The sequence below is a fragment of the Haplochromis burtoni genome, unplaced genomic scaffold (assembly GCF_018398535.1).
Source record: "Haplochromis burtoni strain Fernald_Lab_line unplaced genomic scaffold, NCSU_Asbu1 Contig_1230, whole genome shotgun sequence".
In the NCBI taxonomy this organism is placed as follows: Eukaryota; Metazoa; Chordata; class Actinopteri; order Cichliformes; family Cichlidae; genus Haplochromis; species Haplochromis burtoni.
The window spans coordinates 1-20486 of NW_024583591.1; the positions used below are offsets into that span (position 1 = coordinate 1).

At 41.5% G+C, this 20486-nt stretch overlaps 2 protein-coding genes across 2 annotated transcripts in view; one reads left to right on the top strand and one right to left on the bottom strand.

Annotated features, from left to right (window-relative positions):
• Nucleotides 1-64: 64 nt before the first annotated feature.
• LOC102313161 (zonadhesin) lies at nucleotides 65-12780 on the top strand (the record flags this gene model as incomplete). Its single annotated transcript, XM_042216742.1, is given in 23 exon segments — nucleotides 65-173; nucleotides 478-572; nucleotides 2182-2358; nucleotides 3105-3313; nucleotides 3399-3543; nucleotides 3644-3741; nucleotides 3832-3978; nucleotides 4081-4245; nucleotides 4425-4552; nucleotides 5359-5630; nucleotides 5709-5917; nucleotides 6099-6243; nucleotides 6341-6588; nucleotides 6679-6808; nucleotides 6901-7096; nucleotides 7370-7531; nucleotides 7774-7904; nucleotides 8113-8315; nucleotides 8398-8533; nucleotides 8954-9097; nucleotides 9598-9694; nucleotides 10855-10898; nucleotides 12397-12780. Coding segments are annotated over 23 exon segments (3446 nt in total), but the record flags the coding sequence as incomplete, so codon positions are not given.
• A 2297-nt stretch (nucleotides 12781-15077) lies between these two features.
• LOC102312316 (trafficking protein particle complex subunit 14) overlaps nucleotides 15078-20486 on the bottom strand; it is a 27146-nt gene continuing 21737 nt past the window's right edge. The window contains exons 6-11 of the mRNA XM_042216741.1: nucleotides 19924-19985; nucleotides 18732-18904; nucleotides 18130-18263; nucleotides 17766-17896; nucleotides 16873-17034; nucleotides 15078-16395 (exon numbers count right to left, since the gene is read on the bottom strand). Coding sequence (XP_042072675.1) covers nucleotides 16893-17034; nucleotides 17766-17896; nucleotides 18130-18263; nucleotides 18732-18904; nucleotides 19924-19985 — 642 coding nt within the window. The 3' untranslated portion in view covers nucleotides 15078-16395; nucleotides 16873-16892. The remainder of the gene's footprint in view (nucleotides 16396-16872; nucleotides 17035-17765; nucleotides 17897-18129; nucleotides 18264-18731; nucleotides 18905-19923; nucleotides 19986-20486) is intronic.

Here is a 20486-nt window from a genome sequence, read left to right on the forward strand (position 1 = left end):
TGAATAAAACACAGGATTTGACTAATTAAAATAGAGTGATTTTGAATATCTGTTGTCCCCACAGGAAATTTCAATGGGAACCCTAACGATGACAACTTGAAACCAGATAACACGCCAGCTGCTAACACCAATGAGCTAGGAGACAGCTGGCAGGTTGCTGACTCAGATCCCGAGTGAGTCACATTACAGAAAATAGAATATAAGACCTTTAATTTTAATTTTATTTGTAGATTTTCATTTCTTCATCATTATGTCAATACAAGAATTGTTGATCCTACTTTATTCCTAAGTTCCTTTTATTCCATTGTCATTCAGCTTTGACTGCTACGTCTGCATTAAATATCGCTATTAAACTTTTCAAGTTCTTCCCAGAAATTGTCCTGTACATGTCACCAGTCTCCTGCTAATCTTAGCCTTAGAATTACCAAACACAAACATGTTGACTCCATTGCAATGAATTCTCCCATTTCCTCTCAGCTGTACTGATGGTACAGAAGAAGAAGATTGTGATGTAAAGGTGGAGGAAGAGGCCACGAAGCCTACCAGCTGTGGCATGATCACTGATCCCAACGGTATGAAAAACACATATGTGTGCTCACGCGCTCTCTCTCTCTCTCTCTCACTAAGATACACATATACACGCACTCATAAAAGAATGTTATCATTACAACTAATAGTCTAATATCATCTACCCATCTATCCATCCATCCATCCATCCATCCATCCATCCATCTATGGTCCTGGGGGCAGTAGTTTAAGGAGACAAGCCCAGACTTTCCTCATCCTAGTCTGCTCTTCTGACATTAATAAGTTATATTTCCAGCGATCTCTCACTCCAACAAGTCCTGGAACTGACCCGCCTCCTTCAATCACAGAATACCTTAACTCAAATGTGTCCAGGTGGCATCCTAGTCAATGCCCGAACCACCTAATTGGCTCCTTTGAATGTGGAGGAGCTGCCACTCTACTCCAAGCTCTTCACCCTATCTTGGAGCCCAGCCACCCTTCGAAGGAAGCTCATTTCCGCCGCTTATGTACATGACCTCATTTTTTTCGGTCGCTACCCAGAGCTCTGAACCGTAGGTCAGGGAAGGATCATGGATTACCCAGATGCTATCCCAATCCGTCTGTCAAATCAGTTAAATTTTATTTGTACAGCCACAAATCACAATAACAGTTGCCTCAAGGCGCTTTATATTGAAAGGTAGACCCTACAATAATACATATGCACAAGATCCCAAGACCCCTGAACTCATCCCTGACCTGGAGTGAGTGCTCCACCTTTTTCTGGCTGAGAACTGTGGTCTTGGACTTGGAGGTTCTCGCTTTACACTCAGCTGCGAAACGTTTCAGTGGAAGCTGGAGCTCACCATGTGATGAACAACAAAATCTGCAAAAGGCAAAGATGGAATCCTGATGCCACCAAATGGATAGCCTTCATTACTTGGCTGTGCCGAGATATTCTTTACATAAAAACTATGAACAGAATCAGTGAGAAAGGCCGCCCCTGGCAGCCTACCACTGATTTCCCCAGGGAGGGTGAGAAATGTGATCCCTTATAGTTGGTGCACAGACTTTGCTTCCATTACAGAAGACCTGACTGTAGGATTGAGGATTGTTTGCCATTTTAATGGACTCACCAAACTCCTCCTTTTTCATGTACTGCCTTTCACTCCATTTGGCCCGCAGGTACCTGTTGGATGCCTGTAAATATTAAATAGACTGATTCTTATATGATGCTTTGTATTGTCACAAGCACGTGACTAGAACACACAAACTCCTCCACTGAAACAATATGCTGGTTTACAGAGTGTACTTAATCTTATTAAGCACTGACATTTGATGACTTCAGCACCCTTGTAGACAAAACATGGCGCTCAGCACAAGCCAGGAACTGTGGAAGCGATGCTTGGGAAATGATATGACGTATATATGCAGTAAAACAACCAATTGGTTTGGTGATGTGAAATATAGATATGTGCTGTTAGCTGAAGTAAGCCCTTCATGCCTTTTCCCACTTTGTATATGTCTCACATATATTAAACAATCTTTACATTTACCTTAAAACTTTTTGGCTGGCCTCTCTGATATATATCACTGTTAGGCTAGACAATGTGGTGAAAATCATCCCCAAGCAGTCGCTTCAACTACACTTTGTTCTATCTTTGATCTTAACCTCAGGAATCTTTAAGCCCTGCCACTCTGTTGTATCCCCTGAGCCATACTTTGAGAGTTGTGTATTCGACATGTGTGCCACTGGAGGTGAGACCGTGGCTCTGTGCCAGGCCATAGAGACCTACGCCGACATGTGTGCTGCTGCAGGAGTCCCCATCGAATGGAGGACGAACACCTTCTGTCGTGAGTCCTGTTTTTCTTTGTGTGTGTATAGAGAAAAAATAGGATCTTAAGTAATACTTTTTCCATTGCTACCAAACGTATTACTAAAGTAATAATAACAGTATCAGATGTTTCCCTGAGAAATCAGTGCCTTCATTTTGAGCGTGACAAAATGATCAGTTTAAATATAAAAAGTTGAGTATTTAAGAAAATCCCCATGATTTGTCCAATACACCCAGGTCATCTTCCACTTTCTTTACTACTAGTGACATTATAGTACGTAGTTTATATTTCCATTTAAAACTGCTGTCTAACAAAGGTTACATAAGCTTGCTTTTTAAGTGCTAAGGAATAATGCTTATATGCTGCTTTATGGGAAACACAAAGGTTTATTGGTCCACAGAAACATATAGTGGACATTCCAGACCCTCCCAGATTTCAAGAACATTTACCAATATTTGTTTGTTTTTTCAGAAAAATATCCTGGTGAAAATAGTGCAGTTTAAACTATATACTCTCATTCGTTTCACTTTCACTAGGTTACATCTCTCACAACGTTTAGATAATTCCACTGCGAGCACCAAAACTGTTCCTCTTCTGAGTTAGGGGCCAACAATGGTTCAAAAAGAAATGACGTACACAAACTTTATGAGTTTTGCTGTAACATGTTTCCTGTAGACAAATACAACCTTCTTTTTGTTTATAGATATGTAACAACTGTTGTGCATTTTTACAAACAACCCTAAAAATTGCTTGACTCCCTCCAGCTCTGAAGTGCCCCCCAGGCAGTCATTACACCTCATGCGGCCCTGCATGTCCTCAGCCAAGCTGTCAGAACCCTGCAGGACACAGCGGCTCTTGCGATCTTCCCTGTGTGGAGGGCTGCATCTGTGACACTGGCCTCATCCTCAGCGGAGACAAATGTGTCCCAATCAGCCAGTGTGGATGCACTGATGGTGATGGGAAATACAGGCCGGTGGGTGTGCAGTGGGAGATTTTCCTTTTTGCAAGAAATTGTGTTTTATGTAAGGGTGCATTAAACTTTTTTGGTATATGTTTAGGTTGGAGACACTTGGTTCACAAAGGCTGACTGCTCAGAGCAATGCAAGTGTGCTGGAAACAACAACATCAGCTGTGAGTCTTGGCAGTGCAGCCCTGCACAGGAGTGCAAAGTGGTGGAAGGAGTACTAGGCTGTCATTCTACAGGTAAACTGAACGATGGGCTGGATAATTACATGTTCACGTCACCTAAAGCTGTATCAGTGTATGTTTTTGCCCTTTTACCGAGTCTCATATCCGACCTCAGGTAAAGGAGTGTGTCATGTAGCTGGAGATCCGCACTACTACACTTTTGATGGTGTGATGCATACGTTCATGGGAACTTGCACATATACTCTGGTGGAGGTATGGGAGGAGTTTAACTTACTTTGTACACAACAGATATTCCTGTGGTGCTGTTTTGTCTTTGAAAACAAAATATACACTATTTTAAAGGTGTGCAACGCCACCCAAGTCACTCCCTTCAACATAGTGGCTAAGAATGAGGAACGTGGTCAACCAGAGGCATCATATGTTCGCTCTGTGAAAGTCACCCTGTACCCTGGCACTGTTATTGAACTGCAAAAGGGCCGCAGAGTTCTGGTATGTGACATAGTTTATGATTTTACAGACATTCAATTCTAGAGGAACTACGCCATACTGAAACAATCAGCAGCTGACATGATTTCACTTTTCTGTGCTCAGGTGAATGGACAGCGGGTGAAAACCCCAGTTTCCGTTGACTTGGCTGGAGCTAAAGTGATAACCAGTGGAGCCTATAGTCTGCTGGACACAAACTTTGGTCTACAGGTGAAATTTGACGGAGTCCATCACGTTGAGATCACTGTTCCAGGAGAATATTTTGATAAGGTATCAGAAATTAAGACCATGTTTTCTAGTGTCTGCATCACAACTCTTTCGATGTCAAGTCACATGAGGAAATTAAAAATTACAAATTGTGTATGCTAGTTATGGCTGCTTGTAGTAGCTGCTCTGCTGTATATTACAGAAACATTGCAATAACCTTGTTCCACTGGCCTCTTCTCCAGGTGTGTGGCATGTGTGGAAACTACAACCAGAACCCCTCTGATGACAACCTAATGCCCAACAAGAAACCAGCCAAGGATGACATTGAACTGGGAAACAGCTGGAAATCAAATGGAGACAGTGATCCTGGGTCAGTGGGTAACAACCAATGAACAACTTTTAGTGTTGTTATGTGGATATTAGTTTTTTTTTTTACCACTGTTCATTTTAAAACTCAGTTTTTAAAACCTTACATGTAACTACAGCCCAGCCCATGCAGCAGTACATTACTGAATAACCTCGTATTGTGGATGGATTATCTCAGTTGTTCTCCTGACTGAAGTTTGGTCCGTTTACAGCATCCTGCCATGCGATTGCATTTGTCCCTAACCATCGGGAACCCTCACGTTAACTTTTATCGAGTGGAAAAAGCGATATATAAACATGTAGCACATGATTATATACCAGCTAGCCTACAAACGCCACTGCTGTTTAGTTTTCTGTCTTCATTTATGCTGGAAATAGCAGAGCTGTACATTTTGGAAATCCCTCATTCAAACATGCTATATTACATATAGATGGACACTAGCGAGCTAACTGCTTGCTAACTTCTAACTCCATTACATTTCATAAATTCGGTTTCCATGGATTCCTGGACATTAAACTTAATTGTTCCACCTGGTAAAGCAGCAACGCTGATCATTTTATTAAAGATGAAAGAATTTAGACAGTTTTTAACTCTCAGTGATGGTGCAGTGATCGTGTGACTTATGGACCTACAGCGGAGTTTGGACCCGGGCATGGCTAATGACGTTAGACTTAGAGATAGTAGTGGTCTACAGATTCACCAAACACGCAAAACACCCCTGGTTCCAGATAGTGGTTACTCTAATGAATCAAATGTATGCTGTCCATGTTGGGGAAATTACACCCTGATCCAAATGTTCTTCTGTTCAGTTGTCAGCCAGACACCCGTCCAGACATCCACCCAAAGTGTAGCAAAGAAGAAGAGATGCTGTATGAGGCTCAGTGTGGTGGGGTCATTCTCTCCAATAACTTCAAGCCGTGCCACGCTCTAGTGCCCCCTGAGGCTTTCCTGGCTAACTGCGTCTATGACATGTGCGAGTATGACGGCATGCAGACTACGCTCTGTGACAACGTGGAGGCATATGCTCAGGCCTGTCAGAGTGCCGGTGTCACCATCAGCTGGAGAAACAGCAGCTTTTGCCGTGAGTTACAGTAACAAAGATTCACATAAATATTTGAATTTATTGTTTGTCTTACCTCATTCACGTCGTTCTCTGCAGCCCTGCCCTGTCCTCCTAACAGCCACTACTCAGACTGCACAGCCCCCTGCCCTCCCACGTGCTCTGACCTCTTCCCTGTCTTCTGCCATCTGCCTCCAACTACTTGTCTCGAGGGCTGCCAGTGCAATGCTGGTTACGTCCTCAGTGACAGCAAGTGTGTTACTCTGGACCAGTGTGGCTGTCTGGACTCAAACAGAGAGTACCATGATGTGAGTACAGTACTGCCCGTACTGTTGCTAGATGATGGACTCAGTGGGATGTTCCATAATAGAAAATCCTGAGCTCAAAAGTACACGGAGGCTATGAGGATTTAATATTAGCATATTGAAAACCCTTTGTTGTAAGTCCAGGTATAACCAGTCCCATGCATGTCTGTGTGTGCGCCCACAGGTAGGAGATTTGTGGCTAACAGATAAATGCTCTGAGTCGTGTACCTGTAACCCTGGTGGTGAAGTCAGATGTGAGGACCACAGCTGTAATTCGAATTCACTGTGTGACCTGGACAAGAATGGAAACCGCTACTGCAGACCCACCGGTGAGTTTGAGAGACTTCGAACCTTAATAAACAAGCAGAGTAACAAAAATGGCTGTGGTTTTTGACCATGAATCCTCCCATTTTCCACCATCGTTAGAGTTCAATCAGTGCAGCATCTGTGGGGATCCTCACTACCTAACATTCGATGGCTTCAAGCATCACTTCCAAGGTTTCGACACCTATGAACTTGCTCTGGGTCACAACCTGTCGAGCTCCCTGACGCCCCTGGTGGTGAGAGGAAAGAACGTTAGACGTGGAGTGAACAAGAGGGTGTCGTTCCTGGAGGAGATGGACATCAATGTTTACGGTGTCAATGTTAAATTCCTGCAGAAGAACACTGTCCTGGTCAGCTGACACTTTGTTAAAAAAGAGCAGGTTTTCATTCATTTCTAATGGTAAAAATGATGTAACGCAATCCTACCTGATCTCCTGTAGGTCAACGGGGAGTATGTAACACCTCCTCTCACACCAGTTGATGGTTTGACCATCACAAGGAACTCCAGGCAGATTCAGCTCACCACTGACTTTGGACTCACTGTACGCTTTGATGGCAACAGTCGAGGAGGTAAAAGAAGAAGACAGTTCTGTCTGAGAACGTCTTAGGCTTTTGTACAAATCTGTTCACGTTCCTCTTATGTCTCTCTGTTTGTGTATCAGAAATCATACTTCCTGGTACCTATAAGAATTCTGTTAGAGGACTGTGTGGGAACTATGATGGCATCACCAGAAATGAATACATGAAGCCAGATGGGACAGTAGTCAGGGATCTTAAAGAATTTGGAGAGAGTTGGAAGGTCAATGATCGACCTGCCAACAGACTTAGGATCTTGGACCGTCCGATCCGTGCACTGAGGTACGATTACAACCAGGCTCACTGCTTCTACAGATTTCTGTCACTATTTAACAGAGAATATTGTTGTTAAAGAAAACTGCCTTATGTTATAAAATAAAGATAATTATCGCTGCCCGACAATAATTAGCAAGCTTGGCCCAAGTCTGTCTGCCTGTTAAGTGCTTGATAAAAGAAAATCTTCAAACAGAATAGGCTCGTTTCATGTTACAGTTTTTGTGGAAACTAAACTTCATGTTACACACGGCTGTTACACAACAGTTTCTCTGTCTCCAGACAAGAAGCAGAGACTGATCCAGACTCAGGGTTCGAGGTGTCAGACTGCTCTCAGTCACAGCTCAGCGACTACAACAGCCCGACGAAGTGTGGGGCGCTGTCTGATTCCAGTGGGCCATTTGCTGCCTGCCACGCCACCGTGTCACCCCAAATCTACCAGGAGTAAGTAGTCTGCACTTAAGTGGGGATATGTATGCATTTCAGTACAATGTTAACTTGAGCATAATCGATATAATTCATCTGAAAAACGCAACGTCTAGATGAACAGAATCAGCCTTTTGGGATTTACGTACCTGGATGATTGAGCGTGCATCAAGACATATTCAATATAACACGTGACAGCAGCTGTATGAACCAACGTGCATGTGTGAGCTTTTTGCTTGTGCTCATGTTTGTCCTTTCAGTGACTGTCTGTTTGACCTGTGTGCTGAGGGAGGCAGTGAAGCTATGCGCTGTGCCAGTTATGAAGCATATGCAGCAGCTTGTCAACTGGCTGGAGTTACATTAGGATTGTGGAGGCAGCAGCTGGAGTGCGGTAAGAAAGGCTGCCCTTCATTCACATCATATGGGAAGACAAACAGTTCCGAGTCCATCTCCTCACTCCACCTGTTGTGTGTTTTTGTTTGTATTCATAATTTGAAGTAAATAAAAAACAAACTGCATTTCAAAACTGTCAGAAAACGCAGATTGTAATGTGCTGTCGAACGGTTTGCTGTAAATAACATCACGTTTCTCTTTCCCAGTCCTCTCTTGCACCGCCAACAGCACTTACTCCCCCTGCATGTCATCTTGCCCCGCCTCCTGCGCCAACCTGGCAGCACCCTCGGAGTGTGAAGTCACTTCGTGTGTGGAGGGCTGCCAGTGTGCCGCCGGCTTTGTTATGAGTGAGGGGACTTGTGTGCCATATGCACAGTGTGGCTGCACCTTCCTAAACAGATACTACCCTGTAAGTGGCCTTCAGTTACACGAGTGACTGTGTATCTATGTGACCGTGTGACGATGTGCGCTCATATCTCTTCCTCCTGCAGCTCAGAGAGAAGTTTGTGACCGAGGACTGCTCTCGGTCTTGTGAGTGTAGCAGTACCGGTGCTGTGTGTGAGCCGAAGACCTGCCAGGACGCTTACGTGTGCACCATCTACAACTTCAAACGTGACTGCTACAAAGGTACGTGTTCATGCAAGTGTTTGAGCACCGTGTATTTTGAATCATACAATCATACAGCAGGGCTGTGTGGGAGAGTCTGGGTGCTGAACTGGTCTGTGTGCAGTCCAGGCCGATAACATAAAAGCAAAAACACAACAAAGAAAATCCAGGACCATGGAGCATCTCTAATCCCACAGTAAACAGCAATGGGACAACATTCACTCCACTAACTGGTCCCAGTTCACAGCTGTTTATGGACAGCTGCTAAAAAACTGATGTTTTTTCATAATTACCTCGTTTTTTCCTAAAATTCTATAGATTCTCAGTTTAATTATGTGATTATGTGTTTCCTGTTGTGAATAAAACATCTTACAAATTAACTGAGAAATGAACTAAATTAAACTGTCAACAACAACAACACCTATTTTTGTCTTCTTGCAGCAAGTCCCTGCCTCAGTTACCCCTGTTTGAACAAAGGCACATGTCAGGACTCAGGCAACAACACGTACACCTGTCTGTGTGCAGAAGGCTTTGAAGGCACAAACTGTGAGATGGAAGTGATGCCACCCACCGGTGGAGGACTTGGTACGACTCAAACATGACTTCATTCTTTAAAGCTGTCACATTTCCTCGTGAACTTTCCTGTTTCTATACTACTCTTTGTGTCTGCGATGTCTTTGTGTGTCTTTGTGGATGCAAGACTAAACATAGAAACATTTTAGTATCTAACACTGAAAAACTAACGTTCAGCTAGATGTCTCATACTTCACTGTTTATCATCATAAGATCTATTTGCACTAGGATCAACTAATATCAGAGGTATTAGCCAACACGGCGTTCTGGACTAAAGTAGAATTAGAATTTCCGTGGTTGATATAACCCAGAAAAATGTTCAAAGTGACAATATAACGTCGAGATAAGAGGTATCATATAAAATATTGACTTAATATCTCCTCCAAGCTCAGTTTCAAATTCATATAAGGACACTGCACGCACTGTGATTGGTCAAATGAACTTTTTCACTGAGAGTGGAGGACATGTGGTTAACGGTTAAAGACTTTGTTTCTCATTTTTGTGTGTTTCAGAAACTAAGTGGATTATCCTGATTGCGGTTCTGGTCCCAGTTGCTGTCATTATCATCACCGTGACTACCATTGTTCTTGTTTGCAAAAAGAAAACCATGTGAGTGTTAACAGATCATCTTAACAAAAATATGCGCTTGAATAAGTACGTCTGTGTGCACTGTATGCAGTGTTGGGAAGGTTACTTTAAAATGTATTCCATTACAGAATACAGAATACATGCCCCAAAATGTATTCTGTAACGTATTCCGTTACGTTACTCAATGACAGTAACGTATTCTGAATACTTTGGATTACTTAATATATTATCATGCTTTTTACAACAACGTGAATGTACTATTGCTGTGTGATTTATTACTATTACTGAAGGTCCGCGACTCCGAACTGTAGTAAAGGGACCTCTGACTAATACGGCGGGGTCCCTGTCGGCTCGTAGCCGAAAAATAGCTTTACTTTGTTGTTGGGTCAACTTTTATTGACAGAGAGAGGCGTTGAAAGACTGCTCCAACGGAACTTGTTGTTTCAGAGTCTTAATAGCTTACTTACAACTGGGCTCGTCAGGCTCTCTTCTTGGCTGCAGTGGTTATTATTATATTTACATGCTTCCAGCTCCCGTTTTTGCTCGATGACACTCGTACCTTTCCACTCCCCTTTTTCTCCCTCCTCGCGCTCACAGACACATAACGTGTATGGCAGTCCATTCTCCCTGCAGCACGGACTACACTGCCATGATGCTACATTCTTTAGAGCTATGCTTGTAGCATTCTGCCTGTTAGCTTAGCACAACAACAACAACAGAAAAGGCGCTCTCTCACCCAGGAAACACACAGTCGCAGAGAGAGAGAGAGCGTCGCCCTGTAACCATGGCAACCGTAACGCTGCCGCCTGGAACAACAGAACGTAGCTGTCAAACAAAACCCAAACAGTCCTGACCCGCGACAAAATGAAACAGGAAAGTACCGCAGTGTAATCCATTTATTTCAACAAAGTAACTGTATTCTGAATACCACCTTTTTAAACGGTAACTGTAACGGAATACAGTTACTCATATTTTGTATTTTAAATACGTAACGGCGGTACATGTATTCCGTTACTCCCCAACACTTACTGTATGAAATTTAAACACAAATACATGTCTTAAAAATATATCTGGGCCAATATCTTTTGTTTTTTCCAAATACCATTATAAAACTTGAAATAAATAAATAACTGTATGCATGCACACATTAAAGTCTCTAACCTCCGTTTTTCTCTTTTCAGGAAAAAGAAGAAGAAGGAGACAAATGTCAGCATGGAATCAACAAGTAAGGATCAGGAAAAAGATTAAATGAGCTTAAAAAAAAATCTGCAAAACGCAATAAAGCTGCTCTACCACAATAAACATTTAGTTAGTGTAACACTCACTACTGTTAGTTGTTGTTGTTGTTTCCATAATGTGACTATAAGCATCAAATTGAAAGGGTGTGTAGCAGTCAAGCTCCTGCTCATCAAATCCACATGACCATCAGAGTGACCAGTTTGCTGGGCTGGAACATTCAGGTGTATATTAACACTACACCACCAGGCGAGGATGTGCCAGCTAATCCACTCAAAGGTCTGACAGTAAAAAGCACAACGAAAGAGCAAAATATAAAAATCTCAGACTCTGTGTGCCTCGCTTAGCATGTTATGTGTAAAAATTCACGACAGCGTCCTTCGAATAAGAATAAGTGTCGCTTGTTCGGAAGCTTTTTCTCTCTTAACAAAAGAGGATGGCAGCCCACCTTAGGTCTGCAAAGACTCCTCTTCCTGTCAAACTGTCAACAATAGTAGAGGAGGGATGTGCTGGTCGCAAGTGTGAGTAATTCCTCAGATTAGAAGTAGGTGGGTTTCTGCTTCTCGAGTCCAATTAAAGTCAAAAACACAAAAATCACAGGAGAGGAGCAAAGGTCTATGCCAGCTGTTTTATTAAACAGAGAAGCTCAGCAAAACAGAAGGAAAGGCAAAGCTCCCCTAGGGTGTTCGCTGTTAGCGCATGCAGGTTGGGACCAACCCCAATGGACAGACAGCAGGAAAAAGCCCAGAGGACTTTCCCAGATCCCCTTCTACAGGAACCCACCTCCCTGCTGTGGAGTAACTTTCCCACGCGCCCAAAAACAGCAGGTGCAGGGTCAAGTACGGACCAGGACTCTGGCTGAGGGCCCAGCACAAAGGGGCACCCTTAAGTTAACCCTTTGCTTTGCCTTCTGGCAATAGGTCACAACATGGTCAAAGGTCACACATTACTACAGCAAACAGCGTACTTTTTGTGATAATCTTATGATGTACATGTGAATAATACTTGACCTAACTACATCAAATATATGGGTTAAATACTTTACATAATAATAAACACTCCATCGTAGGTTAATAGTGTGTTTCAGTATCTCTGTTACCATGTTACTATTTTCTAAGAGAGCTGCATGAAAAATGTTTATTGTGCGTGTGTGTGTGTGTGTGTATGTGTGTGTGTGTGTGTGTGCGCGTGCATGCGTGCGTGCGTGTGCATAAGGGCAAAATACCTCGTGCCTAATATTCTACATGAAAGCTATCTAGTACAGATAGATATGCAGTGTATAGAGTTATATAGGTATACATGTCATACAAAAATCCACCACAGGGGGTGATGAAGGGGCAACATGAACTCCTCTGTATACCAGAGTCAAATGTGATGTCATCTCTCTGACAACTAAAGCTTTGTGTATAAATACTCGTATGTATATAATGTGTGTGTATTTTACTTATTTTTCAGCTCTAATATGTCTCCCATGTCTTCTGTTTTAGGTGTTCCATACACAAACATTGATAACCAGAAAAAGGAGAAAGTCACTGCTTTTTGATGACAAACTTCAATGAAACTATTTTTTCTCTATGTAACCACTTGTTATGTCAAAGAAGAGTAAAAATGAAGATAAGACTTGCTTATTTGTTTATTTGTTGCTTTTTTAAGTTATGCTTGAACATGTCATTTGAAGTGAATGTTTAATTAAATAAATAGTTATATGTGTATGTGCTTCTTGTAGTGTCTGCCCACAGTTTTTCAGAGTAATAAGTTCCACCCTGTCTTTACTTCAGAGCGTGCCCATTACTGACCTGCTGTCTAATAACCAGACAGTAGATGTAGAGAGAGACAGCAAAGCGAAACACCACTGTCCCCTCTGCACCAAAGCTCATGGAAAAAACGACTGAAAGTAGAAAACCATTCTGTATTCAGGCAAATCAAACTTTTTTTTATTCTTTTGGGAAAACATGAACTCCAGACAATCTGATGGAGTCACTAAAATCATATATTAAAACAAGAATAGGACAACATTCCTCTCAAAGAAACCTCAGTTCTGAAATATTTGCAGACTGTTGACCGAATAGGAAACGCTGCACATTAGTACGCACTGCCATATCTCCTCTTTTTTGATAAATGTTGCTGTTATCAAATTTAAAATTATTTTTCCCAAAAAATCCATTTTAAATACTGGAAGTTCTGTTGTGAATAATACATGTTTTTACAAAACTGGGCCGCTCTGTTTGTATTTACCTTTTACATGGAGTCCAAACGTTTTCAGAGCATTTGTAAGAGGGGAGGCACATTTCTGGATAAAGTCTTTGGACAGATACAATCAAGTTTAACTTGTATCCAAATGATGGGAAGATAAAAATATAGAGAAGGAAAGGAACACCTCGTGATCCAAAGCACATCATCATCTGTGAAACACCGTGGAACGTGAAGTGTGCCGGGCTACAATCACTGTGGAGAGTCAGCAAAGTGCTATAACACACTGCAAATGGGGGGGAAATGGATACTATTACCGCGCAAGCAGTAGCTGGTAGTCGGGCCACATGCGTGTCCTTGTGCAGTTGAACATAATCAACAAAGTTCGCTTGTAGTTGAAAACAAACAGGCAAATATTTATTTCCACAGTCTTTAAATATAGTGATCCGTTTGAATGTTCCTGTACACGGTGAGAAAACTGTTTGACTCCACAGCTAGTTAAAGCCCCGTTACTCCACACTCGCGAACGCTCCCCCCGTGCACGGTTACCATGTATTAAAGGAACAGTACGTCAAAATTAAATAAGGAAAGAAAATACAATTTAATTGTAAATATTACGCTAAACAAAATTATAAAGTAAAAACTGAAATTCCTTATTATCTTACACTTATCCAAACTAATTCAAATTATTAACAAATATACACTCTGTGCAATCTGAGTAAAGTAAGAGATGATTAGACCTTTATCTTACACAGTATACTGTAAATGCAAGCTACATGTTTTTAAAGGCGAAACACAGGAAATTGTTCACGAGCCCAGCGAGTCAACTGTCCTCTATTCAACAGAGTTATCAAAGAACAATGCAGAAAACCCAGGAACTGAAGGCAGGGCAATAAAAGCCTGCCAGAGCATGTCACGGGCATCTGATGATGTAAATGAGCTCTAGATTTTAGGGTCACTGACTGCAAAGGATTTTATTCATATATTTAAAAAACAAACTCCTATATTTACAAGTTTAGCCTCTAAAACGTGGGAGAACATCTAACTAATGACCAGCTGGTCAACTCTACTAAAAATACACGTCTGAAAGTATGAATAGAGTATATTTTGCAGAGGTTTTATACATATTTTTATTCACAGCTTTATACAGTGTAGAACAACTGATGACACTATGAAATTCATCCCAAATTTATTAAGAAAGTGAGCTCAAACTTACAGTCAGTCATAAAAAAGAAGAATCTAGATCGATCTATGCACGCACAAACGCACAGACTTCATAGTTTCTCACACAGTACAAAATACTAAATAATCCGGAAGTACTGTGTAGCACCCACAGTGTGGTTGATGCCACTTGCTGCACTAGAGAAGCAGGAACGCATATTTCCAAACTGGGTTACGTTGTTAGAAAGGTCGCTCAATACTTTTAACAAAAGCAAAAACCCAGCAGCTGTGCACAGACTCACTAAGATTACAGTCTCAGCTGCACACATTCAGGATGTTGTTTCCTACTCTGTGCTGAACACAACTGTTCTAATGAGAATGAGAACTTTGATGGCCCATAATACCCTAACCCTAATACATTCAAAGTATTACATCATCTGACCCTGACAGTCACTGCACATACCTGTACCTGTTACGTCAGTTTTTTAATTGTAAGCCTATTTTTGCATTTATCTCTACTAAACTGTGCACAATGTTTAGGCAGATGCTCAGATTCTAATCCATAACAATGCCATGAGCGAAGACATTGGTACCACCAGTGCAATGACTCCAAACATGCACTCGCACATGCAATCATCTTCAGTCTCAATAAAAATGAGTTACAGTGGGATGCAAACGTTTGTGCAGCCTTGTTAATAGTCCTTATTTTCCTGTATAAATCGTTGGCTAATAAAAACTGTCAGTTAAATATATCATACAGGAGACACACACAGTGATATTTGAGAAGTGCAATGAAGTTTATTGGATTTACAGAAAATGTGCAATAATTATTGTAACAACCAACGATTTATACAGGAAAATAATGACTATTAACAAGGTTGCACAAACGTTTGCATCCCACTGTACGTCCTCTTTAAACTGTCAGCCTCCTACAGTATCACTCGTTTTCTACTGCACAGGAAAAGCAGTTTTATGATAGTGCAATAAAATCAGTGTTAGCAAAAATTATATTCACAACTAAAGTGCAGATTTTATAATTGTTAATGTTTTTTATGTAAAAAAAAAATCAAGCAGCTGTTTCTAAGCTGTATCGGGCCCATTTTTGGTCCACGTTCACAAAGTTGAGTGCGCTGCCCGCCAGCTCAGCTGCTGGGATATTTACTCTGGTTATCCTCGTCTTTTTATGATCTGGAACATGCAAGTCTAATAAATCAAAAACAAGAAGGAAATGAAGGAGGGGGCAAATATCACAGCAGGAAGGTCTGAAATATTAGACAGTGCTGCTAGAAGTTAAATCAAAAGATAAACTGAAAGTAAGTAAGTGACTACTGCAAGGGCTCGACACACTCTGATTGGATCCTATTATAAAACAAAACTTTTAGCCCATCAGTCTCTGTGCAAACCATAGAGGCTGACATAAGAATAGTTTAAGACATAAATCCTTTAAGTTTGAGGCAAGAAGCCAAGAACCAGCTGTAAACCTTTGACATGTTAAATAGAATGAGTAATTACATATTTATTGTTACATATAAAGGTCACATGGATACTGTAATAAGATTAAGTTAAATTAATTGAAATGTGATGACATTATGGTCTGTTGACAGCACAGGATGCAAAACAAAACAAAAAACATTTCTTTACAAAAACGTAAAAAGTAAAAAGTTCTGTTATCACGTCCACATTTTGAGACATGAACATACTGGAGCTTACTTTGTGCTATTGAGCCTGACTCAATGATGCTAAAAGGAAACTCGAGTGAAACCAACAGATTCAAGCATAAACAGAGACGTGTATGAACAGTTATACACAGTTAAACAGGTTTAGCAAAAACAAACATTTTTAAAAGGTCTTTAAAGGAAATAAAAATGTTGATGTGATGGAGGGAATTTGTCATCAGGGAGAAGCGTAACAAACAGAAGTATCCCTCCACTGACCTGAGCTCACATCAGAATCTCATCAGCACCAGTCCTCTGACTCATCTTTCATTCCTCATTCACTGACTCCATCTTTACCATTTATTATAGTAGGACTGCTGCTTCTTCTTCATGAAGACAAAGATCTGACGGCTGCTCTGTGTTGAAGCACAGCCGCAGAACAGTGATGCTTTTGTCATAAGCTCCCACAGTCCAGATCACCTGAACGGAGAAACAGAGTGAGGAGTTTAAAATGCTTCTAGGAAATGTACCAACATTAGACCAGTTTGCAGTAGATTTACATTTGTGTACATTTTGATAGATGGACATTTTTCACCACTATCCATTTGATGGCAAATAATCGAAATACAAATTTCATTCCAATTAATTTTAGGGGTCTAAAGTTACTTAGAAACAAACCGCTCCTCCAGTCAGCTTGGATAAAGGTTACGAACACTTTAGGCTGTCGTGTTGCTTTAGTCCCGTGATAGCTTGTTGTATTGTTTTTCTACAGCCAGAAGCTGAATGTTAACCATGAATATTAAGTAACACGTATTTCACTCCAGCTTCCTAAGTTTTGTCTTATTTTTACAACATTAAGAGCCAGTCCATTTTGATTGTGCAACTACAGAAGGCGGTTAATGTTTCACCTAAATAAAACAGGTAATGTTGAACAGTACATGCACCAAAGTTTCCTACCTTTTGTGTACATCTTTGATTTATTCCAGCACTAGCACCTTACACTCTCTCTTGGCTATTTTTACCAGTGAAACAAAGCTGGGGTCGGGGGGCAGGTGAGGGGCTCGATTAACAGTTCCTGCAGGAGAGGTTGTTGTCTGGAGCTCTGCCATAGCGCCTGACCTGGACCCAGAACAAAGATATCACTGACATCATTGTGGAGTGCAATATGAAAGATTGTCTTAAATGCGTCTCCAATCTTGCATACCTACTACAATGTCTCTAAAAAGTGTATCGTCTATTATGTGAATCTTTTATACAAATATATTTGGCTTAAAACTCAAAGGAATTTCCATCCATCCATCTTCTTCTTCTGGAAACAACCTAAGCAGAGAAGTCTCCAGCCACCTCCCACAGCTTATTCAGGGGGACGCCAAGTCGTTTCCATGGCAGCAGAGAGATATAGTCTTACCAGTTTGTCTTGGGTCAGCCACAGGGTTTCCTCCAGGTGGGACACCTTGGAACACCTGACCTGAGAGGAGCCAATGAGGCAACCTATAGATGCCCAAAACAATGACCCGGCTCATTTCCAATTGGAGAAGCAATAGCTCGACTCTGAGCACTTCTTGAATGACTGAACTTCTCACCATCTCTAAGGGAAAGGGCAGCCACCCTCTGGAGAAAGCTCATTTCTGTTGCTTGTATCTTTGATCTTGGTCACAACCCTCGCCCACCCAAGTTGATAAAAGGTCATTTCTTCCCTTTTTACAGTTTTCAATTAATTCAACTTAACTTTACTCATTTAATAAAAACTTTTTTTCTCAGTCGCCCACACCCCAGTGGAAGTGTCTCAGTGCCCCACAGTTTGAGAAGCAGTCTTGTACAATGACCCTCCATACCTGAGATTTACTGACCAAAATGGCTGGTGGTGGGGGAAGCTCTTTAACCGGCTCAGGCTTCGTCCTTCGAAGGTGTTTTTCAAAGGTGACTGAGGCTCCGTGGGCGGTGCGGGCACAGAAGCTGTAAACTTCATATGCTGGCTCAGCTACCGCGTTATCATAGACATGTGGAAGATGGAAAGCCATTACTTGCATTTTTTGACAAAACTGTGCCAAATAAAAACAATACAGCAGTATGAGCGGTGTAGTAATTCCTGGTTTAAAGTTCTTCAAGGATCAAACATTAAACGGAGCATAAACAGGATTTACTGGGCTGGGTTTGTGCACTGTTAATATTAAGACAATGTCAATACATTTAACAACTTATTTCCTTTGGTACCTCAAAAATCCCAGTTTTGAGAATCTGGAAGGCCACAGTGAAGGACAGCATGGAACCTTTCTTACACTGGCCCAGGTTGTTGAGCGGAGACTGGCACACAACCGCTCCCACACTGGGATCCTGCTCACTTCCTCCTAGATGGATGCATGGACAGTGAGGAGCAGGTAACAAACATAAGCAGGGGGAAGAATGAGAATTTAGACTGGATTAGGTATCCGATATAGGATTGGAGCAGAGAATATTTATCCAATGCAAGAATCTAAGGCTACGTTCACACTGCAGGTCTTAATGCTCAAATCTGATTGTTTTGTCTGCTTGTTCACACTACAAATAAAATGTGACAGCAAACGCGCTCTAGTGTGAACCCTCAAAGCGGCCCGCATGCGCAAAAGAAGACGTCACACACAACGCGCTCTGTTTACGGAAGTAAAAATGGTGGCTACGGATCTAGTAGGTGTTGTTGCAGCAGTCTATCAATTTCTCTCCATGCTAATCAAGTCCAAAACCTCAGTTTCTGTCCATTGACTCGCTGCAGATTCAGGAGAGGGAGCAAATAATTATTTCCCACACACTAGAAACTGTCTGTAGGATTTGATACTCACCCTCTGAATTCCAGATCAGACGAACAGCAAGGAAATCTTGCAAATTGTTGAGCAGCGTATATTTCACCAAGAAGTGTTGTTGAGGCCTGATGGTCCTTGGGCAGGACGCCATCATCACCAACTCTGGACGATTTAAGTGAACGCTGGGTATCGAGTAACAAGTAGAGATGCATCTGGAGACAGCATGATAAGTATTATATTTCTATTATTAGAACATATAGCAGGAATTCTTCTTATAAGAGAAAACAAATAGCACAACAAGACTACAATTTCAATTCTATACAATTATAAACAGAAAAAAGTCATTTAATGTTCTTAAGAGACAGACAACCATTCCCACTCACAGTCGTACTTATGGGCAATTTAGAATTATAAGTTAACTTAATCCCACTAAACTTTGGTCTTTGGACTGTGGGAGGAAGAGAACCCACGCAAACTCCACACAGAAAGGCCCCAGGTGCTGCAACCGAACCCAGGATCCTCTTGCAGTGCTTATCGATCGCAGTGTTACGCCTGCTTGCGTTTGTTGAGCAATTGCTGTCCTTCTACAGCAATGCATAGGGGTCAAAGGTCTAATGTAGTGCAGCCACATACATGATCCATAGTTGCTACAGTCTGCGCTAAGGGTGCAAACACGCACTCAGTTGTTATTTAAAATAGATGTTAAACTACAAATTCTGGAAGTCATATAAATATCATCTCTTAAATTGGTGAAATTAATCAATTTATTTTTATACTAATTTTCTCTAAATCCTGTTATATGTTTGTGTTCAGTCAAATAACAAAATAGTGCTGTAGATCCAAAAATATAGGATTACAGATCTCTCTCTCTCTCCATATATATATATAATAAAGGTTATTTGTATTTAGCAGCCTGCAGCATTTTGATGATCCTTTGGTGCCCTCTAGTGACTCATGTGAAATAGTGATCAACTGGGAAATTAATGTTATTTCTGTTAAATAAACTCGTACGATCTTTATTTGTAGACCACACTAAGCAAAAGATAAATAAAAACTCAAAGGGAACTTTAAGTCTGTTTGCATCCTTTACTGGATGCAAGCAGCGGCTGTAATTACTTTAAAATACACAGCAGTCGTTTCATATACACAGTACATGCAGACAGCACTGCTCCAGGACTGTTATGTACTGCTACTGCTACAGAAATACCTCAACAAGAAGACAAACAGTTACCTCATGGCAGGATGTACTGGACTGTGCCACTGTAGGACAGCCAACAATGGGACTTCCAAACCCTATGAAAAGACAACAACATTATTTAATAATTAAAACCTCCTCTTCGACCCCTCTACCTCTCACATTGGACTCTCTGGGAGGCTTCAGACTGAAAGCCCCATAGAGGGCAGAGAAGTGACAAGGTGATGAGAGGCATTATGAGGTATGGTCTTTCCATGTGATTTCCATGCATCCTCATTAAATTTTCAGTTTTTACAGGTGGGATAAGGTCTCTAGGCTAGATGCCCCATGCTAACCAAGCCTACCTCGGATATGGGCAAGAGAAAAGTGAAACCATACCATTGCCAGGATTAACAAGGTCCCTGTCAGGTGTTGAGGAGCCAGGATACTGATGAAAAGTGTACTGAAACAAGAAGGCTCAAGTCGGCAAGAGATGAGAACAGGGCACTGTTGGAGTACTAATATGCAAGTAACCCCAGGAGAAGAGGTTACATGAGCAGGATGTGGGACCTCTGGTATCTCCAGCATCCAGATTGTCAGCAAAACAACTACTAACTCAG